The sequence below is a fragment of the Mobula hypostoma genome, chromosome 7, assembly GCF_963921235.1.
Source record: "Mobula hypostoma chromosome 7, sMobHyp1.1, whole genome shotgun sequence".
Lineage (NCBI taxonomy): Eukaryota > Metazoa > Chordata > Chondrichthyes > Myliobatiformes > Myliobatidae > Mobula > Mobula hypostoma.
Window position 1 is genome coordinate 185066061 of NC_086103.1, and position 18564 is coordinate 185084624.

Sequence of the window (18564 nt, forward strand, 5' to 3'; positions counted from 1 at the left end):
TAGAGCAACTCACACAAAATGCTGGAGGAACTCAGCAGGTCGGGCAGCATCCACAGAGGTGGATGAACAGCTGTTGTTTCGGGTCAACCGTCATCGATGACTGAGTGCATGGTGCTAGCTGATCCTTAACAGACAGACCACTTTGTTACATATTTTATATATTTATTGCCAGGGACTCATGAAGGGTCTCGACCTAAAGCATCCCCTCTGTAGATGCTGCTGGACCTGCTGAGCTAACCTTTCCTAAAAACATTTTTAAAAAATTATTTATTTTGAAGCAGGATTAAGTTATAGCACCCTATTGGGATTTAATTCAGTCCTGGTGAAGGGTCTCAGTATGAAACGTTTACTGTTTGCTCATTTCCATAGAGTGGCCTGACCTGAGTAGACCTCCAGGATTTTGTGCATGTTGCTTTTGAAATGGAAGCCATTTTCTAGTTGACTGTGATCAGCCATTAATTATCCCTACAGACCAAACTAACCAGGCTCTCACAATACAAAACACCATTCCTCTTGCGGGGATGCTGCCTACCCTGCTATGTTCCTCCAGCATTTTCTTTCAAAGGTACATTTAATGTCAGAGAAATGTATGCAATATACATCCTGAAATAATTTTTCTTAACAAACATCCACGAAAACTGAGGAGTGCCCCAAAGAATGAGTGACAGTTGGATGTTAGAACTCCAGAGTCACCCCCCCCAGCTCCCCTCCCTCCTGCGTGTAAGTAGCAGCAAGCAACAATTACCCCCTGCCCCCACTGGCAAAAAAAAGCATCGGCATCCACCACTAAGCACTCAAACGTGAGCAAAGCAACAGCAAAGACACAGACTTGCAGTACTCCAAAGATCACGCGTTCACCTGGTATTCGACATACCACAGGCTGTCTCTCTCCCTAATGAGGGAGAGAGAGGTGTCTCCGTTTCACAGCGAGAGGGGAGACATTACAAACAACTCTTTGCTGGGTTACGATGTTAAAAGTCCGTTGCGTTTTTTCTGAGCTCTGTGCCCAAAGAACTCGAGTCTCTGAGCACACAGCCTTAGATCTTCCATCTCCCACGAAACACCGATCTTCTGCTTGGACACCGACCTCTGATTCCCCCCCCCCCCCAATCTCCAGAGCCACAAAAACTCAGTCCCCCGAAAGCAAGTGAAGCTCTCTTAGTCCGAGCCCTTGGCGTGCTGAATAACGGTCATTTGTGAGACCCAGAGAGCAAGTCCCATTCCCGCAAAAAAACGTAGTCAGTGTGTAACTCCAGGTCAGGGTCTTCAAAAGAACCCTGAAAGGAAAAGATGAAGATATTAAAGATGGAAGTAGAGCTGTGTCAGAAGATGCAAGCAGAGGAGTTACCATTGGGCGCCATTAATCCTCCTAAGCTCCTCCCTGTTTTGTGTGTGTTACTCTGGATTTCCAGAGTCTGCAGAATCTCTTGGTTGGGATTTGATCTTCCATTTTCAATTAGCACAAGTCTCTGGCATCTGGAGGCACAATAAAAAGAGCAGATGCTGGAGTTTTGGAATGAAAATCCATCATGTCAGGCTGCATCTGTGGAAGGTAGAATTTCAGCACAATGATCCTTTAACAGATCTGTAAAAAGTGAGAAAACATTTTTGAAGAGGAGGTGTCTGTTAAAGAACAAAGACCAGTGTTCTGCTGCAGTTATGTTGGTGCCGGCAGCATGGCGGCCTATGTGGGCTGCTTCCAGCGTGCCCTAGGGCTGTGTCGGTTGTTGATGCAAGCGATGCATTTCACTGTATGTTTCGATGTACGGGGTGACAAAGTCAATCTTTAAATCTGTTTGAGAAACAGAAGCACGTGTGGGACTGAGATACAGCCCACTTGTCGCTTGCTGGATTACCCAGGCAGTGTCTGTGGAAGGGGGGGAAACCTGACCCTACATCAGTACCGGCCAATTCTGATGCACATGAGTTACAGCAGAGAAACGGGCCATTCGGCCCAATTAGTCCATGCCAGATACTGCGCATCCTTTTGAATGATTTATTTTAGAGATATATTATGGAAACAGAGCCTTCCAGCCCAATGAGCCTATATGCCCAATTACATCCATCTGATCAATTAACCTAACCTGGACACCTTTGGAAATTGGATGAGACCCACGCTCACGCTGTGTCATGGAGGACGTACACAGTGGCGGAATTGTACCTGGGTTGCTATTGTTGTAATAGGTTGGTCCATAGAGTTCTATGACTGGGCAATTTGTATGTGTCTAGACACTGAAATTCTGAAAGCGGCTCGGCGTCATCCACTCTCACAAGCATTGTGTTATAAGTACTTCTCAGTTTTTGGCTGAAGAAGATCCCCCTTGTATACACTCTGATTTTTTTTCCCCCCTTCTCCTAAATATGTGTGTTCTAACTTTATCTGCTTCGGAGATGGGGAAAAGTTCACTGCAGTCCACCCTATCTACACCATCATAATTGCAGGAGGATGAGAGGTGACTTGATAGAAGTATACAAGATGACAAGAGGCATAGATCAAGTGAACAACCAGAGACATTTTCCCAGGGTGGAAATTGGCTAATATAAGGGAGTACAATTTTCAGGTGATTGCAGGAAAGTAAAGGGGGAGGTTTTAAACACAGAGAATGGTGGATAACGGGAACGCTCTGCCATGGGTGGTGGTAGAGGCAGGCCCTCTGAGATAGCCACATGGATGAAAGAAAAATAGAGGTCCCTGCAGTAGGGAAGGGTTAGATTATTCTTGGAGCACATTGAAGAGTTGGCATACATCCTGGGCCGAAGGGCTATTTTATCCCACAGAATAGGAGGACGTCACGTCCCTTCAGAACAGACGAGGAGGAACTCATAGCCAGAGGTGGGGAATCTGGAATTCATTGCCATGGACGGCTGTGGAGGCCAAGTCATTGGGTAGATTTAAAGTAGAGATTGATAGATTCTTGATTAGTAATGATGTCAGAGGTTATGGGGAGAAGGCAGGGGAATGGGGTTGAGAGGGATAATAAATCAGCCATGATGCAATGGTGGAGCAGACTCGATGGGCCAAGTCAATGGGTATACTTAAAGAGGTACTGTTCAGTGTTTTACATACTCTGTCTATACCCACCACAATTTTATGTACTTCAGTCAATCATGTCCACTCTTAACCTCCTCTGCTCCAGGGAAAATAGTCCCAACTTTACCGGTCACTCTTCTTACAACTGTTCCATCTCTGGCAAAGGTTCTCCATGCTCTGTCCTTCCTGTAGCATGGCGACCATCACTATCCACCCTACTTCAGCTGAGGTCAGACCAAGGCTTTAGAAAGCTGAGTGTAACCTCGATTCTTCTCTTCTCAAGTGCTCTGTCCATTGAAGCTGAGAATCGTGTATCATATTATCTACCTGTGTTGTATTCTTCAAGGATTTGTACACCTATTCTCCAAGGTCGCTCTGTTCCTCCATACTCCCCTACCATTCAGTGTGCACTCTCAAGCTTACAAAATGCATTGACTCCCATGTAAACTCCATCTACCATTTTTCAGACCATTACACCATCACTACCTTCCACACCCTCGTCAATCTTCATTCTCCCAATCTTCACGCCATCCTTGATTGATAATGTCAGTTTGCCTTGTATCAAAGTGCCCTACTCTCACCCTGTGGCACCACAGCAAAGACTATAAAACAGAGGAGCAGACCTGCACTATTTGGCCCATTGACCCTTCCCAGTATTTATCAGTACAGTATAGAAAGCATTTGATCTGGTTGCATCATAGTTTGGTATGGGAACTGTGCTTCACATGACCACAAGAAACTGCAGAGAGTTGTGAATCCAGCTCAGCACATCAGCCCCCACTTCCATCCACTCCGTCTACACTTCTCACTGTCTCATTAAAACAGACACCAAAGACACCAGCATCCCTGGACACCCTCTTCTCCCCCTTCCATCAGGCAGAAGGGATGAAAGCACATACCACTTGGCCCAAGAATAGTTTTTATCCCACTGTTATAAGAATATTGAGTGGTTTCCTAATATGATAAGATGGACTCTTGACCTCACAACCTACCTTGTTTTGACCTTGCACCTTATTGTCTGCCTGCACTGCACTTTCTCAGTAACTGTAGCACTTTATTCTTATTTGTTTTCCTTTGTACTACCTTGATGCACTGTTGTGATGAATTATGTATGGATGGTATGTGAAGCAGGTTTTTCACCTTACCAAGGTGCATCTGACAATAATAAACCAAATTCCCCCTCTTTCCTTCTCTCCCATGGTCAGCTCTCCTTTCCTATCAGCTTCCTTCTTCTCTAGCTCTTTGCCTTTTACACATAGCACTTCTCAGCTTCTCATTTCATTCCCCCCCCCCCACCACCACCACCCACCTGGCTTCACCCCATCACCTAGCTGGTCTTCTTCCCCCTCTCCCCATCTTATTCTGACATCTTCCTCTTCCATTCCAATCCTGATGAAGGGCCTTGGCCCTGTTACGTGGACTGTTCATTCCTCTCCATAGATGCTGCCTAACCTGCTGAGTTTCTCCAACATTTTGTGAGAGTTACTCCAGATTTCCAGGATCTACGGAATCTCCTGTGTTTACAAAGTGTCGACTTCTTAATCACTTCCATTGATACTGCCTGACCTGCTGAGTTTCTCCAGTGTTTTGTGTGTGCTGTTTTGGATTTCCAGCATCTGCAAAATCTACTGTGTTCCAAGTGCCAAGATGGCAGATGCTATCTCTTTGGCCCTACATTCCTCCTTAGAACACCTGGAGAATAAAGACGCGTACCTAAGGCTCCTTATCATTGACTACAGCTCTGCCTTTAATACCATCATTCCAAATAAACTGATTCCTAAGCTCCGGAACCTGGGCCTTAGCACTCAGATCTGCAGCTGGATCTTCAACTTCCTCACAGACAGGACCTGGGCTGTAAAAATAGGGGACAAGCTCTCCTCTACAATCACTGTGAGCACCGGTGCCCCACAAGGCTGTACTCGCTGTACATCCTTGATTGTGTAGTCAAGTTTCCATTGAACTCAATACATAAGTTTGCTGATGACACCACAATTGTAGGCCATATCTTGGGTAATGATGAGTTTGAGTACAGAGAGGAAATTAAGAACCTGGTGGCATGGTGCGAAGACAATAACCTATCCCTCAATGTCAGCAAGACGAAGGAATTGGTTGTTGACTTTAGAAGGAGTAGCGGACCGCACGACCCAATTTACATCGGTGGTGCGCAAGTGGAACAGGTCAAAAGCTTTAAGTTCTTCGGGGTCAATATCACAAGTGACCTGACTTGGTCCAACCAAGCAGAGTCCACTGCCAAGAAGGCCCACCAGCGCCTTTACTTCCTGAGAAAACTAAAGAAATTTGGCCTGTCCAATAAAACCCTCTAATTTTTATAGATGCACTGTAGAAAGCATTCTTCTAGTGTGCATCACAACCTGGTATGGAAGTTGTCCTGTCCAAGCCTGGAAGAAGCTGCAGAAGATTGTGAATACGGCGCAGCACATCACACAAACCAGTCTTCCGTCCTTGGACTCACTTTACACCGCACGCTGTCGGAGCAGTGCTGCCAGGATAATCAAGGACACGACCTACCCAGCCAACAGACTTTTCATCCCTCTTCCCTCTGGGAGAAGGCTCAGGAGCTTGAAGACTCATACGGCCAGATTTGGGAACAGCTTCTTTCCAACTGTGATAAGACTGCTGAATGGATCCTGACCCGGATCTGGGCCGTACCCTCCAAATATCCGGATCTGCCTCTCGGTTTTTTTGCACTACCTTACTTTCCATTTTTCTGTTTTCTATTTATGATTTATAATTTAAATTTTTAATATTTACTATTGAGTTGTAATCCAGGGAGCGGGAAGCGCAGAATCAAATATCGCTGTGATGATTGTATGTTCTAGTATCAATTGTTTGGCGACAATAAAGTATAAAGTTACTCCAGTGTCCTTTGTTATCGTAGTAACAGGAGTGAGATATGCCAACTAGTGGAGTGGTGCCGCAGCAACAACCTGGCACTCAACGTCAGTAAGACGAAAGAGCTGATTGTGGACTTCAGGAAGGGTAAGACGAAGGAACACATACCAATCCTCAGAGAAGGATCAGAAGTGGAGAGAGTGAGCAGTTCCAAGTTCCTGGGTGTCAAGATCTCTGAGGATCTAACCTGGTCCCAACATATTGATGTAATTATAAAGAAGGCAAGACAGCGGCTATACTTCATTAGGACTTTGAAGAGATTTGGCATGTCAACAAATACACTCAAAAAATTCAATAGATGTACTGTGGAGAACATTCTGACAGGCTGCATCACTGTCTGGTATGGAGGGGCTACTGCACAGGACCGAAAGAAGCTGCAGAAGGTTGTAAATCTCGTCAGCTCCATCTTGGGTACTAGCCTACAAAGTACCCAGGACATCTTCAGGGAGCGGTGTCTCAGAAAGGCAGCGTCCATTATTAAGGACCTCCAGCACCCTGGGCATGCCCTTTTCTCACTGTTACCATCAGGTAGGAGGTACAGAAGCCTGAAGCACACACTTGGCGATTCAGGAACAGCTTCTTCCCATCTGCCATCCGATTCCTAAATGGACATTGAATCTTTGGTTACTATCTCACTTTTTAAAAAATCTATTCAATATATGTCTACTGTAATTGATTTACTTATTTTTTTTACATTTTAGTTATTATTTTTTCTCTGCTAGATTATGTATTGCATTGAACTGCTGCTGCTAAGTTAACAAATTTCACATCACATGTCGGTGATAATAAACCCAAAGTCAGCAGAAGGTGCCTGGCAGTCCTTAAGATATCATGTTGAATTCAAAGATTTCTGATACGAACCTTTCCTGTTTGTGGAAGGACTAGCTACCACAGTCTCTTTCTCTACTGATACTGCCTGTCACAGCCAACTATAATAAATCTAATACTGATGCAAAGCTTTTCTGCTGTCCGAATTGTGTGGAATTTTTCCTAGCAGTGGTTGCCAGCAGAAAGCCTTGTAATTTTGGGGGAAGAGAATTTCCCCCCCTCCCTTCAGTTGAGGACATCTTCGAAAGGTGAAATGGTGACATTCGTTATTAAGGACCCCCACTGTCCAGGACACACCCTCTTCTCATTACCACATTGGGAAGGAGTACAGGAGCCTCAAGATACACACTCAACATTTTAAGAACAGCTTCTTCCCCCTCCAACGTTAGGTTTCTGAGTGGTCCATGAAGCCATGACACTACTTTGCTTTTTTTTTGTAATTTATTTTTTATTTCAAATTCATCATCATACAAACATTTTCATAAGATGTATTTCGGATACTGTGTGTGTATATCATATATTCATGTTTGCCGCATATCTCCACATAGTATTTATCTGAGGTATATACTTATAGAAAGGAAAGAACAAACAAAAAGAAAACTATGTACAAGTAGGGAGTGATTTTTTTTTAACAACATAATCATTGATTTGTGAGAATAAGATCAGGCCTATGGGGTGTTATGTAGTTAAACCATTTTTCCCAGTATGAATCAAATTGTTCCAAATTATGATTAACAGATACTGTTATCTTCTCAATTTTGTAACTGTCCATTGTAATTTCCATCCATGTGTTTAAAGTTGGGCTCTCCTGTGATAACCATTTCCTGGTAAGAGTCTTTTTACCAGCCACCAGCAGTATATTCATTAAATATTACTTTGCTTTTTTTGCTCTTTTTTGTTCTACTTATTTATTTGTTGTATATTATTGTAACTTACAGTAAATTTTTGTTTTTCATACCGTACTTCAGCCGCAAGATTTGAACTAGTTTTCAAAAAAATTTCACGACATACGTCAGTGGAAATAAACCTAAGACCTAGGAATAGAATTAGTCCATTCAGCCCTATGAGTCTTCTCCGTCACTGCATCATGGCTAATTTATTATCCCTGTCAACCCCATTCTTCCGCCTTCTTCCTGTAACCTTTGACACCCTGATTAATCAGGAGCCTCTCATTGTCTGCCTTAAATATAACACAACGACTTGGCCTGCTCAGCTGTTGGCAAAACTTGATCCTAGTTCTGGTTTTCACCTCGGAATTCCCAAAATCCACAATTTCAAAATGGATTTTAGCAGTCTGTGGGATAGTAAGCTGTTGAGATTTTGTTTTAATGCACTGCCCAGTCGTGGTTCGGACCAGATTTCCATCCTGTGTGTGATGTCTTCTCGATTAATGCCTTTTTCTTTTCTTTCCAGATCACTCTCAACAGCACAATGGCAGTGCACAGGACAAAGGCCGATGCCTTGGTCAAATGGGTGAGCATCGAGCTCAGTGTTTGTCTGTGGGGTATGAGACAGAAATGGGACTTTAAGCACACTATGCCCATACAGACCCCAGTTATTGATTACTATTTTAAAAAAGTCAATACACTGAGTGGCCATTTTATTAGGTACAGGAGTGGAACGAGGTGTGGTCTTGTGCTACTGTAACCCATCCAATTCAAGGTTCACCAGTTGTGCTCTTCTCCACACCTCTGTTGTAACACATGGTCATTTGAGTTACTGTTGCCTTCCTGTCAGTTTGAACCAGTCTGGCCATTCTCCTCTGACCTCTCGCGTTAACAAGGTGTTTTCACCCACTGAACTGCCACTCACTGGATTTTTTTTTTGTTTTTTTTCTTTTGCCCCATTCTCTGTAAACTCTAGAGACTGTTGTGAGTGAAAATCCCAGGAGATCAGCAGTTTCTGAGATACTCAAATCATCCCATCTGGCACCAACAATCATTCCACAGACAACTGATCCTCTTGACCGTGTCTGCATGCTTTTATGCATTGAGTTGCTGCCACATGATTGGCTGATTAGATATTTGCATTAACAAGATGTACAGGTCAACCTAATAAAGTGGCGACTGAGTGTACAATTAAGTCAATATTTTTTCTTCACTTTCTGCTTTTTAATGCTGGGATAATTCCCGATTCTTTGCCAGACCATCATCGTCTCAAAGATCTGATTGAGTGGAAATGGACTTGGTATATGAGCCATGCTCTGGGTGGGGTGTGGTAGTTGGTGTTCTGTAAAGCACAGGCAGGCTGTCCTCTGCTATGCATGGAATTAGGTGAATACTTAGATCTGCCTTCAGTCATTCGTTGTTTGGGATGAGGACCCAACCAGGTTTTATTGTCCATCTCATTGTTTCTGAGCTGAGAACTGTTTGAGAGCCAATCATGTAACTAGGTCTGAGGTTGCACAGAAATAAGAGGGTAATGAAGCGTGTGATGCTGAGGCTTTATAAGGCGTGGGTCAGTATTGTGAGCAGTTCAGGGCATTTTATCTAAGAAAGGATGTACTGGAATTGGAGAGTGTTCAGCAGAGGCTCGTGAGAATGAAAGGGTTAACATGTGAAGAGCGATAGCTCTGGACTTGTGCCTGCTGGAGTTTAGAAGAATGAGGGGGAAATCTCATTGAAACCTGTCAAATAGTGGAAGGCCTGGACAGAGTGGATATGGAGAGATTGTTCAAAGTAAACTTATTATCAAAGTATATATACAGCTCTGAGATTCATTTTCTCAACGAATCCAATGCCATAATAGAGTCAGTGTAAAACTGCACCAACAGGGTGGACAACCAGCATGCAAAAAACAACAAATTCTGCAAATACAAAAAGAAATAATAATAACGAAAATAACTTGCAGAAGAGCAGAAAGGATGCTGTAAGAGTATGAAAGGATGTAAAGAACAGATTATGTAATTCCAAATCTAGCCCAGAAGAAAAGCAAAAATCTTTCATGTTCTTGTATTGAATATCAAAAAGCATTTAATTCTGTCCTACACTGATGGGTAATAGAAGCTCTTAATATATATAAGCTATACCCAATACTTGTGAAATTCCCACAACATCTGATGAACTATTGGCGTACTATAATCACCCTATCTATTAACCAAAAATGAACAACCACCATTAAAAGAATAAACTGAGGCATTTTCAGGGCGACTCTCTGAGCCCACTATGGGTCTGTCTAGTTTTACTGATATCCAGTGAATTGGATATCAAATCAGAAACAACCAAACAAATCATACCTTGACACACCTTCTACACATGGATGGTTTGAAATTATATGTTCCTCCGTCAGTAAAGCTGAAATAATTAAATCAGATAGAAATATTTTTTGAAGATCTAAACATGGCCTTTGGACTGGGTAAATGCAGAGCATTAAAGATAAAGGAAGGTGCAATAGAGCTCACAGAATACAAAACAGAGCAGCAGGATACAACACAAGCAATGGATGAACATTCCAGAGGTCCAATCAGCGCTGGGAGCGGAGCACTTCAAAGAGCTTACTCGCAGTTTGGCGAAGCTTGTGTGAAAGGAGAGCTTCACGGGCATTTGGAATTCCAGGAGTCCAATTAGCATCGGGAGCAGAGCACTGAAAATTAAACAGAAGTACAGAAGGGGCAAGCGGGGTGGCCATTGTCAGGAGTAGGCCAGCGGCGAGGGTAGGACTGTCAGGCTTTGACTCAAGAGGCTTCAACGAGAAGAGACTGAGGCCAAAGACACACATTAGAAGATTTGGTCTTGGTTGCCCATTGTACAGTGTAGGCAGGATGGCAGATAATGGCAGTGGAATGCTCCTCTTGTAGGATGTGGGAATTCATGGGAAGTGCAGCCATCTCCAACTCTTGAAAGACGGCATTAAGGAGCTGGAGCTGGAGCTGGATGTACTAGGGATCATCCGGGTGGCAGAGCGTTTATTTGATAGATATGACTTTTGAGCAGGTGGTTATACCCAGAGTACAGAATTCGGGAGTAGATGGGTGAACACCAAGAGAGGTAAAGGGAGAAAGTTGTGAGTGCATGTGGCCATTCCCCTCAGCAAGAGCTATATCCCTTTGGATACTGCTGAGGGGGATGACCTATCTGGGCAAGGCAGCAGCAGCCAGACCAATAGCACTGTGGTTGGCTCTGAGCCTCAGAAGGGTTGGGTGAAGTCAGGCAGAGCAATATTCGTAGGGGACTGGATATTTAGGAGTACAGATAGGAGATTCTGTGGCAGCAAAAGAGGCACCAGGATAATGTGTTGCCTCCCGGGTGGTAGGGTCCAGGATGCGGTTGCAGAATATTCTTGAAGGGGAGGGTGAGCAGCTGGAGGTCGTGGTACATGTTGGTACCAGTGACATAGGCTGGAGAAGGTAGAGGGCCTGTGCACAGTAGGTTCAGGGAGTTGGGAAGGGGGCTGAAGGGCAGGACCTCCAAGGTGGTAATCTCCGGATTACTCCCAGTGCCATGAGCAGGGAAGGTCAGAACAGGAAGATGGTGCAGATGAACGAGTGGCTGAGGAGATGGTGCGTGGGGCAGGGTTTCAAGTTCTTGGATTATTGGAACGTTTTCTGGGGAAGGGGTGACCTGTACAAATGGGACGGGTTGCACCTGAACTGGAGGGAACTGATATCCTGGGAGGGAGGTTTCCTCATGCTATTGGGGAGGGTTTAGACTAGATTTGCAGGGGAGTGGGAACCGAAGTGAAGAGGCAGAGGATGGGGCAATTGTCGCACAAGTAGTAACACCTTGTAGGGAGTTTGTGAGGAAGGATAGGCAGATGGTTTGAGATGTGTCTTATTTTAATGCAAGGAGTATCATAAGCAAGGCAGATATACTTAGAGCGTGGATCAATACTTGGAACAATGACGTTGTGGCCATTACAGAGACTTGGATGACTCAGGGGCAGGAATGGCTGCTGAGTGTGCCGGGCTTTAGATGTTTCAAAAAGGACAAGGAGGAAGGTAAAAGAGGTGGGGGAGTGGCACTGCTAATCAGGGATAGTATCATGGCTGCAGAAAAGGAAGAAGTCGTGGAGTCATGAGTCATTGTGGGTAGATGTCAGAAACAGGAAGGAGGCAATAACTCTACTGGGTGTTTTTTATAGACCCACTCTCCCCCCCCCCCCCAGTAGTAACAGAGACATTGAGGAGCAGATAAAGAGGCAGATTCTGGAATAGTGCAATAGTAATAGAGTAATATTAGAACATAGAAAACCTACAGCACAATACAGGCCCTTCGGCCCACAAAGTTGTGCCAAACATGCCCTACCATCGAAATTACTGGACTTACCCATAGCCCTCTGTTTTTCTAAGCTCCATGTACCTACCTCTTAAAAGACCCTATCGTATCCGCCTTCACCACCGTTGCTGGCAGCCCATTCCACGCACTCGCCACTCTCTGAGTAAAAAACTTACCCCGACATCTCCTCTATACTTACTCCCCAGCACCTTAAAGCTGTGTCCTCCTGTGGCAACCGTTTCAGGCCTGGGAAAAAGCCTCTGACTATCCACACGATCAATGCCTCTCATCATCTTAGACACCTCTATCAGGTCACCTGTCATCCTCCTTCGCTCCAAGGAGAAAAGGCCAAGTTCACTCAACCTATTCTCATAAGGCATGCTCCCCAATCCAGGCAACATCTTTGTAAATCTCCTCTGCACCCTTTCTATGGTTTCCACATCCTTCCTGTAGTAAGGTGACCAGAACTGAGCACAGTACTCCAAGTGGGGTATGACCAGGGTCTTATATAGCTGTAACATTACCTCTCGGCTCCTAAATTCAATCCCACGATTGATGAAGGCCAATGCACCGTATGCCTTCTTAACCACAGAGTCAACCTGCGCAGCTGCATTGAGCGTCCTATGGACTCGGACCCCAAGATCCCTCTGATCCTCCACACTGCCAAGAATCTTACCATTAATACTATATTCTGTCATATTTGACCTACCAAAATGAACCACCTCACACTTATCTGGGTTGAACTCCATCTGCCACTTCTCAGCCCAGTTTTGCATCCTATCAGTGTCCCACTGTAACCTCTGACAGCCCTCCACACTATCCACAACACCTCCAACCTTTGTGTTATTAGCAAACTTACTAACCCATCCCTCCACTTCCTCATCCAGGTCATTTATAAAAATCATGAAGAATAAGGGTCCCAGAACGGATCCCTGAGGCACTCCACTGGTGACTGAACTCCATGCAGAATATGACCCGTCTACAACCACTCTTTGCCTTCTGTGGGCAAGCCAGTTTTGGATCCACAAAGCAATGTCCCCTTGGATCCCATGCCTCCTTACTTTCTCAATAAGCCTTGCATGGGGTACCTTATCAAATACCTTGCTGAAATCCATATACACTACATCTACTGCTCTTCCTTCATCAATGTGTTTAGTCACATCCTGAAAAAATTCAATCAGGCTCATAAGGCATCACCTGCCCTTGACAAAGCCATGCTGACTATTCCTAACCATATTATACCTCTCCAAATGTTCATAAATCCTGCCTCTTGGGATCTTCTCCATCAACTTACCAACCACTGAGGTAAGACTCACTGGTTTATAATTTCCTGGGCTATCTCTACTCCCTTTCTTGAATAAAGGAACAACATCCGCAACCCTCCAATCCTCCGGAACCTCTCCCGTCCCCATTGACAATGCAAAGATCGTCACCAGAGGCTCAGCAATCTCCTCCCTCGCCTCCCACAGTAGCCTGGGGTACATCTCATCTGGTCCCGGCGACTTATCCAACTTGATGCTTTCCAAAAGCTCCAGCACATCCTCTTTCTTAATATCTATATGCTCAAGCTTTTCAGTCTGCTGCAAGTCATCCCTACAATCACCAAGATCCTTTTCCATAGTGAATACTGAGGTAAAGTATTCGTTAAGTACCTCTGCTATTTCCTCCCGTTCTATACATACTTTCCCACTGTCACACTTGATCGGTCCTATTCTTTCACATCTTATTCTCTTGTTCTTCACGTACTTGTGGAATGCTTTGGGGTTTTCCTTCATTCTGCCCACCAAGGCCTTCTTATGGCCCCTTCTGGCTCTCCTAATTTTCTTCTTAAGCTCCTTCTTATTAGCCGTATGATCTACTAGATTTCTAAAATTACCTAGCTCTCTGAACCTTTTGTAAGCTTTTCTTCTTGACTAGATTTATTATGGCCTTTGTACACCATGGTACCTGTACCCTACCATAACTTCCCTGTCTCATTGGAACGTGCCTATGCAGAACTCTGCACAAATATCCCCTGAACATTTGCCTCATTTCTTCCGTACTTTTCCCTGAGAACATCTGTTCCCAATTTAAGCTTCCAATTTCCTGCCTGATAGCCTCATAATTCCCCTTACTCCAAATAAACGCTTTTCTAACTTGTCTGTTCCTATCTCTCTCCAATGCTATTGTAAAGGAGATAGAATTATGGTCACTATCTCCAAAATGCTCTCCCACTGAGAGATCTGACGCCTGACCAGGTTCATTTCCAATACCAGATCAAGTACAGCCTCTCCCCTTGCAGGCTTATCTACATATTGTGTCAAGGAACCTTCCTGAACACACCTAACAAACTCCACGCCATCTAAACCCCTTGCTCTAGGAGATGCCAATCGATATTTGGGAAATTAAAATCTCCCATCACGACAACTCTGTTATTATTATACCTTTCCAGGATCTGTTTCCCTATCTGCTCCTGGATATCCCTGTTACGATTGGGTGGCCTGTAAAAAAACATCCAGTAGAGTTATTGACCCCTTCCTTTTCCTAACCTCCACCCACAGAGACTCCGTAGACAATCCCTCCATGACGTCTACCTTTTCTGCAGCCGTGACTCTATCTCTGATCAACAGTGCCACGCCCCCACCTCTTTTGCCTCCCTCCCTGTCTTTTCTAAAACATCTAAAACCCAGCACTTGAAGTAACCATTCCTGTTCCTGAGCCATCCAAGTCTCTGTAATAGCCACCACATCATATCTCTCAAGTACTGATCCACGCTCTAAGCTTATCTGCTTTGTTGACAACACTCTTTGCGTTAAAATAAACACATCTCAAACCTTTGGTCTGAGCGCGTCCCTGCTCTATCACCTGCCTATCCTCTGTCTCGCACGGTCTACAAGCTTTCTCTATTTGTGAACCAACCTTCTCTTCCCCAGTCTCTTCGGTTCTCACCCCCCCAACAATTCTAGTTTAAACTCTCCCCAGTAGCCTTAGCAAACCTCCCTGCCAGGATATTGGTCCCCTTGGGATTCAAGTGCAACCCGTCCTTTTTGTACAGGTCACACCTGCCCCAAAAGAGGTCCCAGTGATCCAGAAATCTGAATCCCTGCCCCCTGCTCCAATCCCTCAGCCACTTGCATCTCCTTAGAGCAAGGGGTTTAGATGGGGTGGAGTTTGTTAAAGTGTGTTTAGGAAGGTTTCCTTACATAATATGTAGATAAACCAACCAGAGGAGAGGCTGTACTTGATCTGGTATTGGGAAATGAACCAGGTCAGGTGTCAGATCTCTCAGTGGGAGAGCATTTTGGAGGTAGTGACCACAAATCTATCTCCTTTACCATAGCATTGGAGAGGGATAGGAGCATATAATTTGGGAAAACATTTAATTGGGGTAGGGGGAAATTGGGGAAGGCAGAAACTTGGGAGCATAAATTGGGAGTAGATGTTCTCAGCGAAATGCACAGCAGAAATGTGGCAAATATTCAGGGAACATTTGCACTGCTTCCTGCATTAGTATGTTCCACTGAGATAGGCAGAGGATAATAGGGTAAAAGAACCATGGTGTACAAAGGATGTAGAAAATCTAGTTAAAAATAAAATAAAGGCTTATGGAAGGTTCAAGAAACTAGGTACAGTTAGAGCTCTAGAAAATTGCACGGGTGCCAGGAAGGAGCTCAAGAATGAAATTATGAGAGCTAGAAGGGACCATGAGAAGGCCTTGCTGAGCAGGATTAAGGAAAATCCCCAAGGAATTCTACAAGTATGTGAAGAGCAAGAGGATGAGCCGTGTGAGAATAGGACCACTCAGTTGCAAGAGTGAAAACGTACATGGAGCTGCAGGAGGTAGTGGAGGTACTTAATGAATACTTGGCTTCAGTATTCACCAGTGTAAATAGTCATAGTCATACTTTATTGATCCCGGGGGAAATTGGTTTTCATTACAATTGCACCATAAATAATTAAATAGTAATATGTAAATTATGCCAGGAAATAAGTCCAGGAGCAGCCTATTGGCTCAGGGTGTCTGACCCTCCAAGGGAGGAGTTGTAAAGTTTGATGGCCACAGGCAGGAATGACTTCCTATGACGCTCTGTGTTGCATCTCGGTGGAATGAGTCTCTGGCTGAATGTACTCCTGTGCCCACCCAGTACATTATGTAGAGGATGGGAGACATTGTCCAAGATGGCATGCAACTTGGACAGCATCCTCTTTTCAAACACCACCATGAGAGAGTCCAGTTCCATCCCCACAACATCACTGGCCTTACGAATGAGTTTATTGATTCTGTTGGTGTCTGCTGCCCCAGCACACAACAGCAAACATGATCGCACTGGCCACCACAGACTCGTAGAACATCCTCAGCATTAAACAGTTAGGCTGACACAACAATATATATGCAAATCTCCAGAAAGCCACAATACTGAACACCACAAGAATAGTCTGAAAATTCCTAGCAAGTAAGAAATTAATGTGCTTGGCTATGCCTGTACCTCAGGTTTTACTAGCTTGAGCTGAGAAAAAAACTAAAAATAAAATAACAATAAATAAACAAGCAATAAAAATCAAGAACATGAGCTGAAGAGTCCTTGAAACTGAGTCCATAGGTTGTAGGAGCAGTTCAGTGTTGGGGTGAGTGAAGCTATCCCTTCTGGTTGAAGAGCCTGTTGGTTGGGGACTGTGTAGAGAATCGAGGTATATAAATGTAAAGACATAAGGGACTAGTTTAGTTTAACTAGACTTTTAATCAATAGTTTAATTAGTTTGGCACCACATTAGTTTGATGGGCTGAAGGGTCTGTTCTTCTGCTATACATTTTTATCTGTATTGATAGAGTGGACAGCCAGAGATTATTTTCCAGAAATGGCTAATACGAGGGGCATAATTTTAAGGTGATTGGAGGGAAGTATAGGTGGGGAGGTATTAGAGGTAAGTTTTCTTTTTACAGAGAGAGAAGTGGGTGTATGGAATGTGCTGCCAGGGGTGTTGATAGAGGCAGATTTCAGAGACTTAGATAGGCACATGGTTGAAGGAGAACTAAAGGTTTATGTGGGAGGGAAGGATTAGATTGATTTTCAAGTAAGTTAAAGGTCAGCACAACATCATGTGCTGAACGTCTTTGCATCAGTCTTCACTGTGGAAGACACTAGCAGTGTGTGATATGTTGAAGAGTGTAAGGGAAGAGAAATGAGTGTAGTTACTTTTACAAGAGAGAAGATGCTCAAAAACCTGAAAGACTTAAGGGTACATAGTCACCTGGACCAGATGAACTGCATCCTAAGGTTCTGAAAGAGGTAGCGGTAAAGATTGCAGAGGCATTTCAAAAATCATTAGACTCTGACATGGTGCCAGAGTACTGGAGAATTGCAAATGTCTCTCCACTCTTTAAGGAAAGAGGAAGACTGTAGAAAGGAAGTTATAGACCAGTTAGCTTGACTTCAGTGGTTGGGAAGATGTTGGAGTTAATTGTTAAGGATGAGGTTATGAAGTACTTGGTGACACAGGACAAGATAAGTCAAAGTTAGCATGGTTTCCTAGAGGGAAAATCTTGCCTGACCAACCTGTTGGAATTCTTTGAGGAGATTACAAGCAGTATAGATAAAGGGGATGCAGTGGATGTTGTATATTTGGACTTTCAGAAGGCCTCTGTCAAGGTGCCATACATGAGGTTGCTTACCAAGTTAAGAGCTCGTGGTATTACAGGCAAGTTACTGGCGTGGTTATAGCATTGGCTGATTGGTAGGAGACAGTGAGTGGGAATAAAAGGATCCTTTTCTGGTTGGCTGCCAGTGACTAGTGGTGTTTCACAGGGGTCGGTGTTGGGACCACTTCTTTTTATGTTGTTTATCAATGATTTAGATGATGGAATAGATGGCTTTGTTACCAAGTTTGCAGATGATATGAATATTGGTGGAGGGACAGGTAGTGCTGAGGAAGCAGATAGCATGCAGAAGGACTTAGACAAATTAGGAGAATAGGCAAGGGAGTGACAAATGAAATACAATGTTGGAAAATGCATGGTCGTGCACTTTGGTAGTAGAAATAAATGTGCAGACTATTTTCTAAAAGGGGAGAAAATTCAAAAATCTGAGATACAAAGGGTCTTGGGAATCCTTGTGCAAAACACCTTAAAAGTTAACTTGCAGGTAGAGTCGGTGGTGAGGAAGGCAAATGCCATGTTAGCATTCATCTTAAGAGGTCTAGAATACTAGAGCAGGGATGTGGTACTGAGGCTTTATAAGGCACTGGCGAGGTCTCACCTGAGTATTGTGAACAGGTTTGGGCTCTTTAAGAAAAGATGTGTTGGCAATGGAAAGGGTTCAGAGAAGGTTCACAGGAATGTTTCTGGGAATGAAGGATAGATACATTATTGATCCCAAGAGAAATTACAGTAACATTGCTAGTGCACAGATATAAGTATTAGCAGAGAAGTAGAAAGAATAAAAAATAATTTCTACGAACAGTCTAACAGGAGGGTTCATCACTTCCCTGGCTATAGGTTGACTCATTATAGAGCCTAATGGTCATTCTATATAAGAATGACTTCATATAGCGCTCTTTGGAGCAGCACAGTTGTCTTAGTCTGTTACTAAAAGTGCTTCTCTG

General features: G+C 44.0%; 1 protein-coding gene across 5 annotated transcripts in view; it reads left to right on the forward strand.

Moving 5' to 3' along the window:
* numa1 (nuclear mitotic apparatus protein 1) overlaps positions 1 to 18564 on the forward strand; it is a 181695-nt gene that overhangs the window by 41922 nt on the left and 121209 nt on the right. For all 5 annotated transcript variants that reach the window (XM_063054722.1, XM_063054721.1, XM_063054723.1 and 2 more), the window contains one exon: positions 8186 to 8245. In XM_063054722.1, the coding sequence (XP_062910792.1) occupies positions 8204 to 8245 (42 nt within the window). In that variant the 5' untranslated portion in view covers positions 8186 to 8203. The remainder of the gene's footprint in view (positions 1 to 8185; positions 8246 to 18564) is intronic.